This window comes from Parus major, chromosome 2 (genome assembly GCF_001522545.3).
Source record: "Parus major isolate Abel chromosome 2, Parus_major1.1, whole genome shotgun sequence".
Lineage (NCBI taxonomy): Eukaryota > Metazoa > Chordata > Aves > Passeriformes > Paridae > Parus > Parus major.
Genome location: NC_031769.1, coordinates 104,276,617 through 104,298,269, shown reverse-complemented (window position 1 = coordinate 104,298,269; position 21,653 = coordinate 104,276,617). Strand labels below are relative to the sequence as shown.

General features: G+C 36.4%; 1 protein-coding gene across 4 annotated transcripts; it reads right to left on the bottom strand.

The window, feature by feature from the left end:
• Positions 1–6,281: 6,281 nt before the first annotated feature.
• On the bottom strand, positions 6,282–20,163 carry LOC107200096 (E3 ubiquitin-protein ligase MIB1-like). Of its 4 annotated transcripts, none has more exons than XM_015618113.1 (5): positions 20,056–20,163; positions 18,402–18,515; positions 17,251–17,351; positions 12,444–12,618; positions 6,282–8,377 (listed from the first exon to the last, which is right to left on the bottom strand). In XM_015618113.1, exons 1-4 carry the CDS (start codon positions 20,069–20,071, stop codon positions 12,478–12,480), a joined length of 372 nt encoding a protein of 123 aa, XP_015473599.1. In that variant the 5' UTR covers positions 20,072–20,163; the 3' UTR covers positions 6,282–8,377; positions 12,444–12,477. The 4 variants fall into 4 exon arrangements, with proteins under 4 accessions (XP_015473599.1, XP_015473601.1, XP_015473598.1 ...); XM_015618115.1 differs by having other exon boundaries at positions 18,429–18,515; XM_015618112.2 differs by having other exon boundaries at positions 6,285–12,618.
• Positions 20,164–21,653: the final 1,490 nt, after the last annotated feature.

Genomic DNA, 21,653 nt, shown 5'->3' with positions numbered 1-21,653 from the left:
GGATTCCCTGCATACACCAGCAGATTTTTTTTCGTACCCCCATGCAGCAATTTTTCATTTCACACTTAAGAAAGAGAGGAAACACAAAACTAAGTGACTTGTGTAAAGACTCACAGGAAAACCATGGAAACCAAATCTAACAAATCATAACCTAATGGCCTCAGTTAAGAGGATAACTTGTTTCTTCAACAGTATTAGAGAAAATTCTCTATAATATATATACCTAAGTTCTTAATGTTTAAACAAAACTATTCAAGTTTAAGCTGAAACACAAACACATCACTCCTGTTACACAAGGTATTTACCAGAAAAAAAGGCTGAGTTTTAATTTGACTGCAACATGATGGCTTGGAACAGATCAAGGGAAATTTCAGAAATACTTAGAATAAAAAATTAGAAAAAAAAGAGACCTACTTTTTGCCTGCTCCATGGCATGAGCCAAGAGCAAATAGCTCCTGGCTGTCAGCACGCAAGGTGTGTTTGCTGACTTACTCAGATTAAAAATATTTTAGTCACCCTTGTGTTATTTCCCGCATATACAGTGCTAATGTTCTCTCCAGAGAGTCAGAAGGAGAACTATTACATTCATGGAAAACACATTTATACAGGACTTCCCCCAGAGCTGAAAAAAAAATAAAAAAATTATCCAATGCCTTCCAGCCAAACTTCCTCCTGAAGTGAAAAATCCTTCCCTTTGATAAGAAAGCTGTTTTAGACCACATTTCTGTCCCTGACAAAAGAACCGTTCTCCCTTGGCTTACTCCAGTTTTGGCAGCTGTGCTCAGCAGAATCAGGCTGCTCTTCCCAGCCAGTCACCAAGTTTAGCAGAGACACCACTTTATCTTTCCTGAACAATAAAACAAAAATGAACTATGCACAAGCAAGCAGTAACTGTGGGTAACACTGCCCACAGCTCCAAGGCAGGCAATTCTCTGGGTTAGAAATTCCATCAATAACATAACACTTCATTAAAGACCTCTCTGTCCTCCCCCTCTCCCCCCTTTTTTTTTTTTGCCTGTCCACATTCAAAGCTATCTAAGGAGATGTTCAATGCTGCATATACACAGTTTGCAGCAAAACAAGCTAGGCTTGTTAGCTTCCTTCATTCTTTCCATACCAGGAGGAAGCAAATTAATAAAGCACAGGGAAGGACACTTTTCACACAAACATGGAAAGCTGGTGCCTTATAGATTCTCTTGTTTCTAATTCATTGACAGCCAATCCACAGATACACAAGCATACTTGTTACAGAGTTTTGGGCGAAAAATTAATTAAGCACCACCCAATGCTCAGTGCTCCCTAGGGTACCTACTGACCTCATCTCAGCCTACCCACCCTTCCAGAAAAGCCAGATGTACCAACCCATGAAAAATATTATGCTATCATGGATGCAGTGCACTTTTGCTCTCACTGCTAGCTCCTATGGACACAGCACTGTGCCATGGAGAAGCCTTAATCTACATCTACCCTTCAAACTCTGCAGGTCACACGGCATTTAGCATTCTGCTGTGACAAGGAAGAGCTTAACCTAGGATGTGCTAAGCCCTTCCTTATCTTCCCTAGAAAAACCTGCCAGCTCCAGACCATCTCTATTAATATTCCTATGAGCAGAGCTGGCTAGCTTAGTGTTTAAATACCTGTTCCTCATAAAACAACCAATCTTAGGCTAACAGGCCTAATTTTGTAGGAAAGGATGGGCCAAATCCAAGAATTCCAGGCACAGCAATGATACCCCCATTGACTTCCTGTCAAAATTAAATGCCACATGAAAAAAAGGCATCTCAACATTTGATAACTGAAGATAGTCAGAAAGAAAAAGAGCAGACCAAATCATTGAATTCCTTTCCTTGTCCTGGAAAGTTACACAGGATAACACTAGCTCTCCTATAACCCCAAAAGTGCACACTCATACCCTTGGAAGGATGTTCTGTGGAGAGGTAGTATGATAGTCAGGACAAGTGAAACAGACATATGGGATATATGTTTGATTTTGGCAAATCCAGACAGCAAGTAGCAATTATTGCAGCATTTTTGGCTAAATGGAAATTGGCAAGAGAATCAAAAAAACAGGCATAGTTGCCATCCAGGAGAGGGCGAGAAAAACCAAAACAAACCAAAACAAACCAAAAGCCAACCAACCAAAAAAAAAAAAAAAAGGATAACTCTCTTCTGAAACACTCCTGCTAGTTGCTTTTTTTCTTCCCTGAGGACTATTTGACTATGTCCTCAAAGCTGAGAAACTCCTACAAAAGCCAATGGCTAACCTTTCCTGGAGTGCTCAACAACTGCTTGCCAAATCTTGGTGTCACTGTTTGATTCAGCACAGCAGATAAAGCTTAAAATTACATGTCTGGTATCCCAATCTTGTTAATAAAGATAGGCTTTTCAAATCTATTTCACTTCTATGCCACTTACCAATAAAGCAATGTCAGCTCAGGATAAGTAGATGCCCAGAGGGCTTGGCCCACTCAACCCTACTTGGTTGCAACACTTTAAAAGCGTAAGTGGCTCCCAACTTCTGCTTGCTGCAGGGCAAGCACCTCACACAGCTCATTACTGAGCAGTTGGTTTGCAGCAGCTCCTTTATGCTGCTGCCTGGGTGCAGACAGCCACAGCACACAGAAAATCCTAGTCAAGATCACTTACTCCTTTACATCCTTTCTGTGTGTCATGGGAAGAGAGCTGTGTTAAACAGAACAGCAGATCCACAACTTTTGCACCAGAGACTGGCTTGTAACTCCCATGCCTTCCTTCTCCATGGGTGGAATAATTTCAGTACAAGACCTATTCCTCCAGGGAGATTTGGTGTGGAAGGACCTATCCAAGACGGTGGGACATGAAGGACATAGCAGGGTTACAGCAGGACTCAATATATCCATGTTACAGGCCCTCCAGGGAGGGTACAGAAGAACTTAAAACTCAATTTTAGTAGATTATTCTTCTATCAAATTTGCCATCTGAGTTTCTCACCTCGTAAACTCCAGAAGGACTAGGTCTATGACTGTATTTTAGCTTTAGGTTTCCCCATGCCCTTACTCTAGCACGCTTTTCTATCTCAACAAAAAAGTGTGGTGCTTCCATACCATATTGTCTGCATTAAATGGTGTGAGAATGCCGTTTCAGAGGACAATATGAAGACTTCCTCAGCCTTACACAGAATCAGAATCACCTGACCAAAACCTAAGATCAATATAAATTAGGTGTTTTAAGAGCCATGTGCTATAAATCAGAAAAATAGACATAAAACTTGAGCATGATGCAGCTGTACCACAAACAGCTTACCTAGGGCCTCTATTAGGAAAAACTGCCTTGTCTGGATAGTCCTGAAGTAATCTTTTATTATTTTACAGGTCTCATCACAGAAGAAGAGAGGAACAGTAGTATTCTATTTAAAGCAAACAATCTATGGCCATTGGGAAATAAATGCTATGTAACTGCTATTTAGTTTATATAGCTTTCATACAGAAGATCACGATACCTTACTACTGTTAAGGTATATACACAGTAGGGGTTATGAAATTTTAGCAGAAAAATATTACTTAGGATGTGGTTTCAGATTTACTTAATTCAAAGAGATGGAATTCTTTTCCTAATTCCTTATGAAGGCAGCAACAAGTCCAAAACCAGAACCCTTCTTTGCAAGCAATCCTAGTGAACTTCCTCCAGGCAATGTAAGTGCACAAGACACTCTAGACAGAAGTTTCTCTCTTCAAGTTGTCTGTACAGTTTCTTTGAAAGGAAACCCTTAAACTGTCACCAAAAACCACGATACAGTAAGAATGAAAATTACAGGCGGTCTGTAGGACAAAAAGACACCACCAAAGCTAAACAACCTTGAAACATTTACTTGTTTCTGAATTTCCTTATACGGTTGAGATCAGAAGTGCCCCTATCCTTTCCTCAGATGGTACACAAAATCTCTTTCTTATGCCACCAATGGAGAGAAATAAGGGATGTCAATAAATTAATGTGAAATTATTCCAAGACCAAATTCAGGAATTCCTCCTATCAGTACAAGAAATTCAGTGTGGAGTTAGGGACACAATGACAGGACTCCAATATGCTTATGCCAACCTCAAGTGAAAAAGAAAATAGGAGTACAACATTCAGAAGGGACACACCATGAAGGAAGGGACACAGTTCTGCTATTAAAAATACAGACAAAGAAAGAACTGAAATGGAGGATTTCAGCAGAGGAGACAGAAGCACTGAGGACATGAAATACAACCCACAACAGATGCGACAGAGAAAATAACAAGTTGCAAACACAGAAGTAAGGCCCCTTGTTAAATTCAACACACATAAGAACCTGTGCCTGAGTGACACTATCTCAAGATCCCTATTTGTGAAACATGACTTTGCTATAAGGGATGGAAATTTTTGTTGAAGGAATAGCTCTCTGGTCTGTTCAGCCTCTTGGAAGAAAGATTATGAGTTACTTCAAATTTCTGGCCTTCAAGTAACTTACATACTCAGAGAAGCCTTGAGAAGCTGGACATTCCTTCCACTGAGCAGCCCGATAGGCTTCAAAGCATATTTAACTATAAGCTGTGTTACTATAAAGTGGAAAACATTAATCAGCTCTAGCCATCTAGGGAGACTGTGGTTATCATTAAGAACATGTGGGATACTCATACAAGAATTCTTTTCCCCTGCCCACTGGACAAGCTCTTTCATATAGTTTATCTGCTCCAACTGCATGCTTTTGAAAAAAAGCTTGACTAAATGAATACTTTCAACTAGAGCTAAAGGCAAACACTCCACTGGAACTTTGCCCTAATCAATAGTAGCAATGTTCATGTCACATGAGAGTCAGAGGACAGAATATGGTGCTTACTGAAGTCAGCAAATAACCTAATTATACTTAGCCTGCTTGAAGAAGGAGACAAGTAAGGTCTGGTCCACCCACATATTAATGCAATCATCATTATCCTTATCCCTTGTTTGCTTTCTGCTTATATTGTAATAAAAACTTGTGCGAAATGGAGGGTGCTACTGACCCCTTGTGGGAGAAATACTCACACATTTTAGGATGCAGATGCGTCAGTGGGGAAATCGGCTCAGAATTAAGTTTATCTCCTTACCTCCCACAGATTTATTTCTAAGGAAAATTCAGTGAAACAGAGTTAGGGCTGCAAGAGGTCACTATTGTCTCACAAGTGTATTTGCACAATTTTAGGCAATTTTACAGAAATTCAGGTTTATTAGCTTCTCTAGGGCAGTCACATAAGCATTAATAAATCAAAATTGTAGTAGATACTGCAATGACTTTCCCATAACTTAAAGTCTTGTTGAAGCATTGTTGAAGACCAAAACTTACATACTGGCAGTTGGCATGGTTCTCAATTTTTAATGTAATTTAAATTATTTTAATCCATCACTTGCTAAAGACTGCAAAAAACTCCAACCTTACTATCTCCTGGAAAGCAAGAATGTACTACTCTGCTGAAAAGGGAACAAACTACTTAAAACCCTGAAGTGTTTTTCAGCCAAAACCTTCTTGTAAATATCAAGAAAAGTCAGTATGACTCCTTCTTGAAAGCGAAAGTTTTCCAGTGCATGTCACTGTTACGATAAGGGCTGCACGAAGTATAAGAACTACAACAATTTTATTCCTGACAACTTATGTTTCCTTTCCTTATGGTGGAAAACCAAGTCTGAAAAGGAAGGCTAATGCTTTTTATCCCAATACTACCACTAATCTTTACTCCCTAAATGAAACAGAGTACACCCATAAAGAACCACCACCCTCTGCATTTGATTCATGTCAAATCCGAAGGAAATCTCCATGCACTTTCACCACTCTCATCAAAAACAGATGATTGTATACGGGATACAGCTGGAATGACTTAGAATGGCAAAGTGCACTATACAGAAATTAATTGCATAACACAGCATTTATATGATAAAATTATAATTATTCATATTGTACAGTATGAAACAGCCTTCTCAAAATCCAAACCCATCAATACCAAACACTAGCAAAACCTGAAGCTTCCACTGCAATCAACAGCAGGGGCTGAAACCACTGCAATCACAGAGATGAAGCCTTGAACCAATTCCAGCAGCGCTCCCATCACATTCAATGAACACACAAGGAGAAATATGTGAACAGCTTGTAAATCCCAAAACAAAAAACAAGAGGCTATTTCAAATGTATTTCAACAATTTGTATCAATTATTTCAAAATAAAATTTTTTCAAAAGTATTTGAGAACACTGTTTTCATACAGACCTGTCATATAAACCAAGGCTGAAGAAACTTGAAAAATGAAAAGAAACTGAGAAAGAGAGCAACAAACTTTTTATTCTGTCAGTTCCTTTTTTCATCTGTACACTAGAACAAATAAAAACACTAAGCCATATAAGTCTGGTTTGTTTTGTTGCCTTTGATTACATAGACTTTTTTTTAACAAATGCATCCATTAAATTGAATCCTAAAAGTACAAACTATGATGCAGCATCTGTTGTCTCAGAATATGGAAGTTACTGTATCTGGCAGGAGATGTCTTAACGATCACATTCACGTAGCCAGATCTGTAAAGGCCATTCAATTACAAGTAAACACAGAGTCTAACATATACTTAACAGCAACTCTGGTCAGTAGAACAGTACTATGAACTGCATATTTACAGAAAAATTTGCACATAATCCAAAAATAATTTTAAATCAACCTTTCTGTTACAACATAATCCACCCTTCAAACTTCTACTGTGCTGCTTTAACAATATTTGAGTACCTTGGAGATTCAAAGGCACAAAATACTTCTGATGCTTCCACAAACTCATTCTTCAGGAACATATTATAAAAGAACCAGGTTTCTTAGAACTTTGGATTGCAAAATTTCTCAATAAAGTCTGGTGCACTTTTAAAAATTGTATGCCAACAAGTAACCAAGTTTGTAAATATTTTTTCAGGTATACCATTTTCTAATTCCACGGTGACATCTAACATCATTACAGCTAAGAAGGAGGAAGACAAATGAGCCACCACCCCTTTTCCAATGTTGTGTGCAAAAAATCAGTAATTCAGTCCAACTATACTTTTAAATCAAATCTCTTGAAAAAGTCAGTATACATCTTATATGACAAGTTTTACTAACCATACAGTACATCAGCATTTCCTTTGAAAAGCTTAGACTTTGCTAAGCAGTTTTAAAATAAGCAATTATATAATGCTATCTGCCTACAGAAATACACTACATTCACACAGGCAACCTTAAATTTCTCCAATAAACAGTCATGTTGAAATCTACAGTTTACAGAAAATACAAACTTAGTTTTAACAAAAGCAAAAATGTTCATTGCGATTCAGGAAAACCTGTTTTCTAACATAAATAGTTTGCATTCATAAAGACACTAATGTTGGGACAAAATAAGTATTTCCTAGAAGCTCAAAATGACACAAAGTTTTCTAACAATGAAATGGCATGCAAACATACTGACTTGTTGTTGGTTATTTCTCTCACTTACAAAAGATTTACTAGATCAGAGTAAAGCAGGTACTTTTGCATGTTACACAATGACCTCTCCCTCACACTAAAAACGCCACATAAAGAAAATTTTCTCAGCTGTCTTTGACACAAAAGCTGCTTCTGTGAATTTGAGTATTATGCCCTTCAGATCCTCATGACCAGTGCAACAATTAAAAGCTTTCAGAAAGCTTAACAATATCTAAATTTGCCCATTTTCCTTTACAGAAAGTATATACAAGTATATAAATCCATGGCAAGGGCATTAAAACTATATTATATTAACGTCAGCTCATTAACTGGATTGAAAAGATACTTGCATTCTGTGAAGACCCTATGGCTGCTGCCCATTCAATAGTTCTATCAAGGCACTGTACAGTCATTAAATCTCTAGTATTCTCCAAGATGTGCTGAAGAATATTGTGAATGTGTTTAAGTTGTTAAAAAGCCCTGAGTCAGAACTTGCGTATTTACCACAGGCTTAGCTATAAAAATGGCACATACTAAAGCTTCTGCAGACAACAGTTTAGCTTTGTCAACACAAACAAGTTATGAAATGCAGAAAAAGACAACAGTATGAATTCCAGCAACTTATGCACAGGTATACAATGTACTTTGTGGCAAATCACACACTGCTATTGTAAGCAATTTACACAGTAATTTTATAAAGTAAAAAAACCTCCGCAATGTATTCAGACATCAAAACTGAAGCAAAAGAAAACTGATGCATTCCCCATCCCTTCCCAAAGACAACAAACAACTAGAGAAGAATTCAGCACTTTGACAGAAAGGAGGTAGCACTGCTAAAGGTTAGACTGTAGTGTTGTTGGGGTTTGGTTTTATTAAGTGAAAACTTGACCCATGCAGCACAAAGAACAGGATAGGCTCTTCGGTTCACCAGCTGCTACTGGAAGAGTAAAATTAAATTTGACAATTAGTTTTGTAGAGGAAGCTCAGATCACTAGCTGAAAGCAGCTTCTTCAAACATTTTAGTGTTTTTACTAACTGCAGTTAATACTGCTAAAGATAATTACACATACATAAACCTTCATCTCTAGAAAATATCTACACAATAAGTACTTAATTATTTTTAAAAGACCATTTCACGTCTTTAAAAGAAGCTAAACTACCAATTGTAAGACTATGCTAACAAGGCACAAGTACTTGTGCAAAACTGCTATATTCTCACTCAGCCCAAGTTAAGAACACCACCTTCTAATCAAACTTTGACATTTACAAAGTAACTTGTTTGCTATCTCACCACTGAAGTTTCTATTATCCACTTCAGGAAAAAGGGATTTGTCCAAACCCCAACACAGAAATACACAGTAATCCAACAAATGGAAAGTAGGTAATAGCAGCCCAGATTTTGAGAAGTGCCATATAAGCGTGGGCCACAAAAGTGATGATACAAGTTTTGAGGGGAAAGAAAAGTCAAAGGTAATTATAGAAAAGTCAACAATCTACAACTATTAAGTTTATTCTGTTAACCTCTTAGGCTGCCTTTACACTTAAAATTACTGTGTAGTGAGTGATATGACTATTTATGTCTCTTAATGAATGGAAAAGTATACTTAAACATCTCAGCATACCTCACACTGAACAATACATGTTCTTAGGTGTCTTGTTAGTTGTTTCAAGAAACAAATGAAGATATTTCATTCCATTTAATTTTAAAATTGCTATTAAATGCTGGGAAATAGATATAACAAACCTTACAACCCTTACATTCTATGATTTTCAATAAATTCGAGATAAATGCCTTACTGATTTTTCTAATTTTTACTTTGCTCAGGTGAAATTTAGACTTTAATCTTTTGCTGAAGACAGATGAACAGTGATATTTCCTTAATTCTACTACTTGTTATGATCCCCTTTGGCTTTCAAGTGAACTCCTCATCCTTCAAATAGTGCTATCCAATTAAACATTTGCACTCTGTGCACATTGCACAGATAACAAAAGAATAAAGTGAATGAGCTTACTGGGTTCCTCAACAACACCAAGTTCACCTTCTACATGTGAATGTAAAGAGAGAGTCTGAATATAAATATTTATTTCCATAAATGATACCAGATTTGAAAGCATTTTTCCTCATTAAGTTTTTTGAAAGGCAAACTGTATTGCCATCTCCAGACAAGATACAGCTCTTCCTCTGTCAATAAGAGACCTATATAAATAATTCAAGTATCTTGGTCAGCTTTCCTAGTTCTTCTAATTCAGTTGTTTTTCTTGGCACTGAAATAGCATCAAGCTGACTTCAGTTTCAACTGGCACACAACACTGCTGAATGAGTCCAAACACAAACTCCTATGCAGTCACATACATCCGCTGTGATTGCAGCACAGGACACTAAAGCTCCTCCTAAAGCGATACCTTCAGACACTGTCTCCATTTCCATAGGACTGTGATGGTATTCAAGTATTGAGGGTACCCAGGATGCTTCAGATCTGTTCTAACTCAGCTGAATTACTCAACCCATGCAAAGATGGAACACTTTCAAGTAATTCTGGCTTGTTCAAGCAAAAAATGATTAGGAAAATGCAAACTTGCTATATTGAGGTTCAGTTTTCAGTTGTGTTATCAAGAAGAGATCCACCCTGCACCTGTGCAGACAAGTTTGCAGAGGGCCCCTTGAAGAATTAAGAGGACAAAATATGTCTGCCAGAGACAGAGGAAATCAAGGTACAAATCTGATGCATGACAGGCTAAAACTCAGAATAGATTATCAAATGGCACATCCTATTGCAGAAGTATTTCCAGAGAAAGCCTGACAAGAAACTCAAGCCTGCTACAGGAAGTTCAGCTGTCAAACATGCTACAAAAAAACCAAAAAACAACAAAACAAAAACCCCCCAAAAATCAAAAAACCTTAGTGACATGCATATTGGCCAAATTAAAATTGCCATGAACACTCAGATGCACGCAGAGTTTAAGTGGAGATACCAAAATGCTGAACTGAAAACAGGTCTTACATCAAAAATTTTCCAAAACTCCTTGAAAAATTCTGGTATTTTAGAATAGGAACTAAGAATCAAAAAAAGGGAAGGCTGCTTCATTTGGTCAAGAATACAGATGCAGATTATCTGAGAACAGATGACCACTAGTATACAAAATAAACCAGACTACTACAGTGACTCCAGATTGTGATTGTGTCCAACGAAAAAACACTGAAAATCATGAGGAACATTTGGAATGCTGGATGAGGATTAAAGACAGCTTTTGTAAGGCTGTATATTACATTACTTCATGGTGTTAAAAGCCACTCTACATACACTTTTCCAATCACTGGAAATTACAAGAAAGTATCACTGTACTTGTTTCCTGGAAAACTTTATTCAATGTTTAAATCTTATTGCTTAAAGGTTTGTCTATCTTTACAGGTTATTAGTAACAGTCTTCTGAGATATTTGCCAACATTTGCACAGTTCAGGCATATCAATGTAAGTTTCAGAAGACAGATTGATTTATCTGAAAAGACCACAATTATATCTTTATCCTTACTTGGATCTTTCCCTGAACCATCTTTTTGTCCATATTTTAGACATATACAATGAGAATTCAATGATTAATTCATCTTAGCTGCAAGTAAGGCACCTAAGTGACTCCAGCATGGATTTCTTTGATGTTCTGCAAGAGCATGTCCAAGTGAAGTCTGCACAATGGCAAAGGGCTACATGAACTATGCACTCAGAAAACTGTTGAATCACTTAGGAATAAGCACAGATTCCTTATAAGCTACAGATGCTTAAATCAGAGTATTTTCTACCACCAAAAACAATGAGAGGATGCATTTGTTTTCAAAATGTTAACAATTTGCCATCCCTAACAGTAGCATTTTGGGGGTCAGGAGGAATAGCTCTCTGTCACATCAGCAACAACAAACTCTTTCAGCCAAATTCAGCTCAACTAGGCATAGCTCACAAAATTCACTGTTCTGACAGCAATATCTTCACTTGCAGTATTACTCAGTAATGCTCACAAATAAGTTCCTCACTTAGATGAATATTCAGTATTAAATATTCTCTTTTGCTGTTGACACTTTATGTGGAGACAATAAAACTCACTTTAAAAGGAAGAAAATTTTGCAAAATCTGTTTTTTCCGAATTCACAGACCCACAATTTTTAAACGGCTCTGTATGTATGTGTTGTCTACCCAACAGATCAAATTCACTCATCTAAAAGGGATAGCTGACCCACTGCTCTAATGTTCTCCTTTCCACTCAAGTTAAAAGCAATTCCATGCAAAGTCAAGTAATTAGCAGAATAATGAAGCTCACTACTTAAGTACTTAGCTTGAAACTGTTAGACTAAAGTGCAGGTTGGAAACATAATGCTTCTAAAACAGATCTTTCTCTTTACTGTTTCCTACACAACCCATCCTCAGGAAGAAAGGGCATGATAAAGTCAGAACTACATTAACATTGTATTCTGAGGAGTGACCTTATGGCCACAGTATGTTTATTACTACTGTGTATATATTTTGCATTGATTTTTAATGACTGTGTATTTCAAGACAGAAATTACTGTGAATCAGAACTGTCACAGGAAATGTTGACACTCTCCAGAAAAGCATAAAGCAAAAAAATAATAAAAAAAAAAAATCCTAAATATTTATGTTTGGTAGTATCTGACAATATAAAAAAAAATTCCCTTACATCACTTGATATCTGATACGTACATGATACACATGAACAAAACCAAAATAAGACTGTCCCTTTAAACTTTAAGGGGAAGAAGAAGAAACAAAATGAAAAAAGACTGCTTTAAATTAGCATTAGGCTTAGATGTTTTTTAAGAGTAAAGCTACAAGCTGACTGTTCAAATACTGTTTCTTTTATTTGGTGTGTACACAGTCTTTAAACAATGTCTATGTAACAAACCTGTGCTACAGTATTAGAAATGTTTTTGCCAGAACCCTTCACTGCCTTTTAAACTTACAGAGGTGTAAACCATCAATCAACATGTCCTTACTCTTTCACAACCTAGTAAAGACACTGGCTCCTGTTTAATACAAAAGGATCCTCCGTTCAATTGCCTTGCGGCATATGGGGCACTCGCTCATTCGGTCTCCACAAAGCTGACATGTTCCATGGCCACACAGAAAGATCATGTTCTTCAGGCGGTCCAAACAGACAGGACACATAGTCTGCAAAAGATTTGGACAGGTTACATAGTCAGTGGTAGTAGTTACACAGTACTGAATATGCAACATATAAACTGCTGAAATTTAACAATATGTCATCCTAAGCACAGCATTGCCATAGCCACTAAACTACATTGGGCTTTTTTTTTAATTCCATTTTTATTCCACATTGACTTAAAATATACAGGCTTTTCCTACTCCATCGTGATATAAACTACTACATGGATTTTTTTCTAAATATATTTAGTTTAATTAAGGCAATCCAGTAGTAGGCTGACATCATATTTTTGATATCATTACATAAGTTTGCAACGTCAAAACACTCTTCAGAAACATTCTCCTTTACATCATGTAATCTTCCAGGGAACAAAACATAAACAGCTTGATGCATTCAATGCTTGGTAATGATTTACAAATTTCTTCTCAGGCTATCCAGCCCTTCATATACTTACCTGTAAACACCAAGCACCCACAGAAGGAATAAAAATGTGGCATAATCAATATATGTAAAAATTTAGTACTTTATTTGTGAAAGTTATCTAGATTTTCAACCAAAAGAACACCTCAAGTTTCAAATGAAGAATGGTTTAGCAAATCCATAACCTTCACTCATAAGAGCAGCACAGCAAACTTTTAAAATCAGTTTTAATTGCTGAATGTGAAGTGATAGTCAGTGCCCAAAGCTGTTCACCAGCAAAATTCATTTTGTACCAAGCACTAAGGAACAATATCCTTCACCTTCTGTCATGTGCAGAAATTGAAGTTTTCATAAGGCATGTTCCTTCACCATAAACATATTGCAGCCATATTAGGATTTCATTTATAACAGTTTATCAAATGTTAGTAAATGAACAGATGTTACAACAGATGAAATTTGTTAAAACCATTCTATAGATCAGATTAAATCAAATCTAAGATATCCTCATATCTAAGATATACTACATTCATCCAACAATTATAAAGGTTGATCTCATACATAACATGAAATACTGACAAGGCTCATATTTCAAATACAAATTCATTTTATCACCAACTTGCACCTATGACTTGCTTTTGCATTCACTATGGGGGTTTTACCTCAATTTGTTCATCACATAAGAGAGAATCCATACCAAGGTACCCTATTCAGAAAAACCCTAAGGCACATTTTCTATGAAATCAATAGGTATTACTTCTTACAGTAGATAGCTTAATTGAAGACAAAAAAAATTCACCATATTCTGCTTAAGAGTTTAAATTGGCATGGAATCCAGCCAAATTACTATTTTAATCTCCAAGATACTAGTGTAATGGGCTAGCAGAAAAATAAAACTTTCAGGTAAAGCCTTAAGTCAATTTATGTTTAAAAAAAGCCCTGAAGGGGGCTGTGCTCCAGCTTTGCCAGAATTTCTGCAATACTGTAATAAAACATTCTCAAACTAAAAATTTATGGAAGACTGCCTGTCAGTCAGTCCTGCTCATTTTTCCATTCACACTAAGTCATTCCCTTCTCATCCCACACATCAATGGAACCTTTAGAGTATTCTTCCTTCAGTAACTCACAGACTTCAGCTATCAGTGAAACAGCTATTTCCAATGTAATGAATACACATTAGCTGTGTGACAAGTGTCTATAACTTGACAGCATTGGCATGATCATCTTTCACTGAGAAAGTAAACACTCATCTTTAGGAAATCCCTAATGTGTAGCCTTTATGTTTTAGCTAATTATTTGCTTTTGTATCTAAATATAATGTCAGAATTACTGAAGTTACAAGGATATGCTTCTCTCCAAATCCTACATCATCATTTAAAAATGAAAACATTCATTAAGGGACACAGAAATAATAAAAAACTAAAATCTCTTGAAACACCATTACTTTGAACTGTTTCATTCAATGAAGGACAGAACTCCCAACATTTTCAATTCATAGATACACAGTATTAGAAAATTCCCCTATTTCTCTTGCTTAGTACAAAAGCAGAGTACATAAAATATATTAGCTGTTTAATTTCTTAGCATGATACTATCTTAACACTTAAGTTACTTCACACAGTAGGAGGACTCAGCTGACAGAATACTAAGCTTCCTGTTTGCTACATAATTCTCTTCTGACAGGCTTTTCTCAATTAGTTCAGCAGTTACCCAGTGGACTACAAGCCCAGACAACTGAGTTTTATACAACTCTGAAGGAGAATTCCTTACTTAACCACCATCTTACACGTTCTTTTATAGTGAAAGTTCACTGCAAGCCTTATGCCCCATTTGGGCAGTAGAAAATAAGGAGTATCTGTAACTACTGTACTATCTATTGGAACATCCTCCACACGAAATCCCACTTTTTATCTGCCTGAAACATTTGACTTTCATTGTTTGAAGGAAAACAAATAGTTTAAAAAGCCACTTTATGCCTGTTCTATACGAGAATTACTTCTTCAGGTAAGTACTCTGGGAAAGTGCTCATTGCACCTGAAGTAAAACTAGGTTTGCTACTCAAACTTTTTTCCACTAACAAGGTGTTTTAAACTGCTTGAAGTATCAATTCCTCACTATTAAAACCAGTTTTAACAACAATATATAGGTGCACAGTGACAAAATAAATTTATTTTTAAGGAAGAAGACAGTGATGTAAGTATGGTGAAGGAACATACGTAAGATATTAGACAGATGATGATGATTAGGTATGAAATGAAGTGAAGGTATTGCAAATTACAGTCAAAAGGGTTCACATTCAGGGAATCCCTGAAGAATGGTGTGGTCATCAGATGTGGGAGATTCTGTTGACATCAGCATCACTTCTGCTTGGCACCAGAAATAGTTTTAAAAGCTTGCTGCACTAACATATTAGATTATCATTGAAGGTATGAGTTGAAACAAAGGCTTATACCTGCTGAAAGAGAACAAATTAATTTTAAGTAGGAAAAAAAAAAAAACTGAACACAAAGACTGAACTGTTACAGCACAAATCAAAAGACAACACAATTATAGTGGAATACTGGGCATAACTTCAACCACAAATTTAAAAGACAAGATGATCAATTTTAATCAAATCTGACTTGCTACTCACAAGTATGATACAACTTGCCCTGTCGTAAGACTAAGCACAAAAGACACTAAAGAAAACACACGAGTTTTGAGCCAAAAGGCACACAAGGAATGACCAGAACCATCTCTTTCTAGTCAGAGGCACTGAACAATTCTGGCTGCTGGCAGGCAAAATCCCAAGTGTTAGATAACATCATAGAGAATAAAATAGCACCTGAGGAAAACTGACAAAAAAACCCCCTGAGATCACATCTAATCAAGAAGAAAAACTTTAACATAAAGCAGTTTTCTTCTCATGTGCCTACATAAGAATATCAGCATACCCAAACAGAACTCTAATCTTATGTAACTCCTAAAGTACCCTGAAAAAATATATCTGAAGAATACAGAATACTTGCATTTAAGCATGCATCTGGCATCTTTTGCAAGTATCATTTCAAAAGCCAAAACAATAACCTTATTCTTTCCATTCAATGCTAAAATGTAAAGCAGAAGCTAAACAGTGGATGCAAGACATTAGAGATGACAGTAACATTTGGAGTTTCTGGGTAAGACAGACATGCATTTTCAAATTACAATTTTCAGTCTGCATGTTCTTTACAGATAAAAACTACATGGGAAACTGTTTTGAATTTCTGTTACTGGGGTGCTGTCCCAGTCACCATATGACAGGAACAGCTCTTCACAGACATTTTGTTGAGCATATCAGATCTCAAATTTAAGGCATTTAGAAATACAGGCCCTAAAAACAGCAATCTAACTCTTCTAGCCCTGGCTTTCATGCACATGAACAGCTGAATCCACAACTACCAGGACTAGATGTGATGCTGCTATCACTGAAGTATTATGGACTGCTTTAAGCCTAGAGGAAAGGTCAAGCTAGAACACCTCAGTTTCTTGTATCCATGAAAAAGTTTATTCCAACTGTGTTATACACATGGGAGCAAAAAGTCGCACTGTCAGGGCTCTAAGAGAGTAAAAGCTCATTCATTAGCCAGATGCTCCCGATCTCTTACTGCTGAAAGATCTGCTAAGACTATACCTAATTACAAAGATAAACCTTAATTTAAATTCCTAGTGTTTGAATTACATGTATAATACTTTCCAAGTTTTAACCTTGCAGCCACACAGTTTTTTGAAGTTTTTGGAGAGTGTGTTCACCATATCCTTTGTAAGACAGGTAACTGTCACCCACTGTTCCAAGGCAGTTAATGAACAGACAAGTCAAGATTAAGATAGATGCAGAACAGTGAAGATGATCTACTTTTATGACTTTTCTGTGAGAACAGCTTCTGCTGTAACTACACATTCAGGTGAGCTAAAGAGTCAGAGAATGTACTGACTGGGCAGAGCATACTTATTTAGCCACATCAATACACATACTCTAATAGATGGATTATCAAACATGGCCAGTTGGTTTTTTTCTTTTAAACTGTACATAGAGGACATAAAGCCACATCACACAAAAAAATATTGGTCTTTTAACTAAAGTTTAAGACATTATTCACTTCAATGATATTTTGTTTTAAATAATAGAGGATGCATTAGCTTTTTCAATCAAGTGGTTGCTGCACTTAGTGGTCCTTACAATTTTTATCCAGCACCTTTACCTGTTCCTTGATGTCTTGCAACTGTTGCTGCAGCTTCTGTACATCCGCATTGACATTAGTGTTGTCTTTGTCCTTCTGCAAAACTGGAATGTTTCCACTTGCTGTAACATTAAAAGAAAATAAAGATACTTGATTATGCAGCAATCTAATGAACCAGGAATAATTATTTCCAGTGTCACAGCAACAATTTTTCAATTACCTGAAAAAAAGTTAATCAACCATCTTTTGATAATCTAATTAAATTCACTACACCATCACTGCAGCTTAACAAGAGTTTCTTTGAGTTTAGTGGCAACACTTCTTTGACAATTATTTCCATAATAATGATGCCCCTTCCTGTTCTCAGAATTCTTATTTGTCAGTGAAGTTCCTGACATAAATATTTTTTGCACATATTTAAAGAAAAAAAAAGCCAAATTCCTTCACACTGAAACGACTTTTTCATCTATAGAGATAATTCTATTTGGTGGTCAAAATTGCCCAAGTGTCTTGGAAATAGTTTGTTCAAAATTTGAAGAAGCTCAGATTAATATTCCTGTATTTGTCTGATCTGGGAAGCAATATTACTATATGAAAAAAAATTGTCAAGTCTTGAATTTCCAGTGTGAGTATTGAAAACCTGATTTTAGTTACTATTCTTATGCTGTATACCACATATATACACACAGAGTAAATACAAATAATTCATAGAAATTACTCAAGTAAGTCACAAATAGTTTAAAAACTAGTAAAAGGAGGAGATGTAAAACTGGACATTCTCTCAGGAAAGTTGCTTGTACCTAGATGCAAGATACTTACCATTCCTCCAGAGTACCAGAGGTAAAAAAAATATAAATTCTTTGCTCATTTGCACCATCTCAGACAATCTTCAGCTTTTACCTCTTAAGGCATTAGTAAGTGGCCAAGTCATCACACATATTTTGGGTTCTACTCTGAATGCTGGAAGCAGCTCTCCAGTGTAATGACTGGTGGTGCTACCAAGTTTGCCGCTACCGATGCAGAAAGTCATGCAAACAGCAAAGGGATACCTGGGATAACACTGTTTTCATTAAACTTTTCTTCAGAAAGAAGAGAAATATCTAGATCATTTAAGAGAATGAGAATAAGCTGGTGGAGGAACATGAGAGAGTATGGGCTCTGGAGTCACTCACAAATATCATCACTGGTATCTTCTGTACCTTTCCCTCCGCAGCACATTATGAAAGGCACTCTTCGCTCAACCACTGCCCGACACTGTACACACTTCTTCATCAAGCTTGCACAATCTGAGGGAACAGAGAAATAAATCAACTCTGAATATTCCCATTTCATTTTTCTTTTTTTCTATCCATGAGTTTGTTTATTCAGAGTATACAGCAATGACTCAACAGATGCTTATAATACAAATAACTACTTGAGTTTATCTTCACATAATTTTCTGCAAATCACACCTAAACAATGTCCTGTTTGTGATTCAAAGTAAATTTATTCTCTATCTCCTTTTAAGATACTTCAAGTGAATAGGTTTCTCTTTCTCCAAATGGATGTCTAGTCCACAAAAATTACAGAAGTTAAAAGGTAATCAGACATTTGAGACCAGAACTTCCAAGAAAGTCCTGCCTATCTGTTTTTTTCTTTAGAACACAGGATCTCACAAATGGTCCCAATGGTCCAGGGGCAAAGAGGTGCAGGTCTTTACCCCTACAAGTAAACCTACATCTTTTGATATAATTCTAGAAAGAGGGCTGTAATTTTTCTAGTAAAGTAAAGTTACTGTCTCATAAATGCTAAAAGGCTACTATGAATCAAGAGAGTGAGTCCTATAAAATACACAAATTCCAAGACTCTTGTCCTGCTTGAACAAGATGTCCAGAAAAAAAATAGGGAAAGAAATCATCTACAGCTTTAAACCTTTTGCTGTCCTTGTTACAGCTTAGACTTGGTAACATGTACTGCGCTGCTGAAATCCTTCACCACAGTAATCAATCTTTTTGTTGTCTTCTTTCCTGGGAAAAAATTCAAAAAACCTTCTTTCATCATCTTTCAACTGCAGACAGTGAAAGAGGCCAGATCAGGCTAACTATAATCAGTGATTCGACATCAGCTGCCTCAGCCAGAACAGAGGAAGAAACCAGACTTCTTCAGCAAGTCCAGGTAAGCAGTTACTCATGGAAATTATTACCTTCCCTCTTATGTAGATGCACATCAATAATTCCCTCTTCTATAGGGAAATGACCCTTCAACAAAGCCCTGAAATGTCTGGAGACAAGGTGATAGCTGCATTCTCATCCACATATACTCAAAACCAAAAAAAATCTGGAGATCTCCTATGCATTTTTTCACTACACAGGATAAAGCAAAGTGAACCATAATTGGTGCCCTTTGCAGATATATGATGTGACTTTGGGGGAGAAAATACAGCCCTTGTGAAAATCTGTAGATTAATAATAAAGAAGAGTAAGTACTTATTTATAATATCTTTTTAAAACACCACCTGCATATCTGAATGCTTTCAAAAAGATGCAACAAAACAACAAAATTAATTCTAATTACTTCCAAAGTACTCACAATACTGTAGTAGGCTTGCATCTATAATATGAGAAAGCCTACTCACATAATTTAGATGAAAGCACACACACTTGCTAAATTTTTGAAAATCTCCACTTTGTCTTCCAATTATTATCACCATGACAAATAATGCCAAAATTCTGACAATCACACCAAGTAAATTGAACCTGAAATCAGATTACTAATGACCTTAGTAATGGGATTAAAAGCGTTCTGTTTCACGAGTATTTCAAAAAGAGATTTTGTGAAGTTACTTACTCTCACAGGCACACATATGACCACATGGCTGGAAGAGCACCGCTGCCTTTTTGTCTGAACATACTACACATTCTTCAATCTGTTAAGAACAACATATACATGTGAGCAAAGTCTATCTCCTGCTCTCTACACTACTTGGCAAGGCATGTGGGCTTCAAGAATCTCCATCTAGTGGGGTTTTTAACTAATTCAGCATATCAATATGCAACTTAAATGAGTTATCACGCTAACTTCTAAGAACAGATATTTGCTAGCAATTTTTATACATTCAGTACAATGAGGCACAGAGAAGCAGTTAGGACAGCATAAATTTATTTTTCTTTTTTCTTTTCTCCTTCTTTATTCCATCATAGATACTTTAGTCAGGGTTGATCAGCTTGGAGAAGAGGTGTCCAAAAAGACATTATTACAGCCTTTTTGTAATTAAAAGTGCCTTTTAAGAATGATGGGAACAAACTTTTATGCTGGGCCCGTTGCAATAGTACAGGGAGTAATAGTTCTAGACTAAAAGAAAGCAAATTTGGACTAGACATAAGAAATAAATTTTTTATGATGAAGGTCATGAAACACTGAAACAGGTTACCCAGAGCGTACATGATCCATCCCTGGAAACATTCAAGGTCAGGCTGGACAGGGATCTGAGCACCCTAATCTCATTGAAGATGTCCCTGCTCACTGCACTGCATTCTATGTCAGTTACATGACTGATTTTAAAGGCCACTTCCAACATTCTATGATCCCATGAAATTCACTTAAAAGGTACTTTTACAGAAATATTCTGGGTCAGGGTTTCTCAAGTCCTTTTATGTGAGAGCTGTATATATCATGGAATCATCTAATGGATTAAAAAGGACCTTAAAGATCCACTAGACCAGATTACTGATGGCCCCATCAAACCTGGCCTTAAACACTTTCAGGGATGGGGCATATGCGGTATGATCATAGTCATCACATACAATTCCATTTATACAGGCCTAGGTCACCTCTTCCAGTTCACAGAACTGTTGTCCTGATTCAATCATTTCTTAGCCTCGCGGATATTACTGCAAGTTTTTATACAGAAAAGTACAATAAGTAGAAGTACGAGAAGTATTGACCAGATATTCCAATCTCTCAAACTAATTCAGCAGAAGAAATCAAAGCAAGGTTATCCACAAAGCTTAGCTTTCACCTGGGAAAGCTGATTTCCTTAGATTAGCCTCTTCAGATGGATGAGTAGGGGCAGAACCCTCACTTTGCTGCTCCAAATCACCCAGTGGCAGAACCCTTTAATTGACTATAAAGAAAATCTAGAGAAAAGAAGCTCCCACTAAATATATTAACATTTGGCTTTTGAACATACACAATGCAGTACAGTGAATAGTATAATAAGAGAGTGAATATCAAAACCAGTGCAACTTAATATTTACAATTCTTATACTTACTCTGAGATGGAGGGAAAAACAACATACCACAGAAGCAGACCAATCAAATATGTTTGGAAAAAGTAAAAAAAAACCAACAAAACAGTTTGGTTTCCTAAAAAACCAACCAATTAACCAAAAAAACCAGAAAAAAAACAAAAGCCAAAAAAACCTAACCAAACAAAAAAAAGAAAA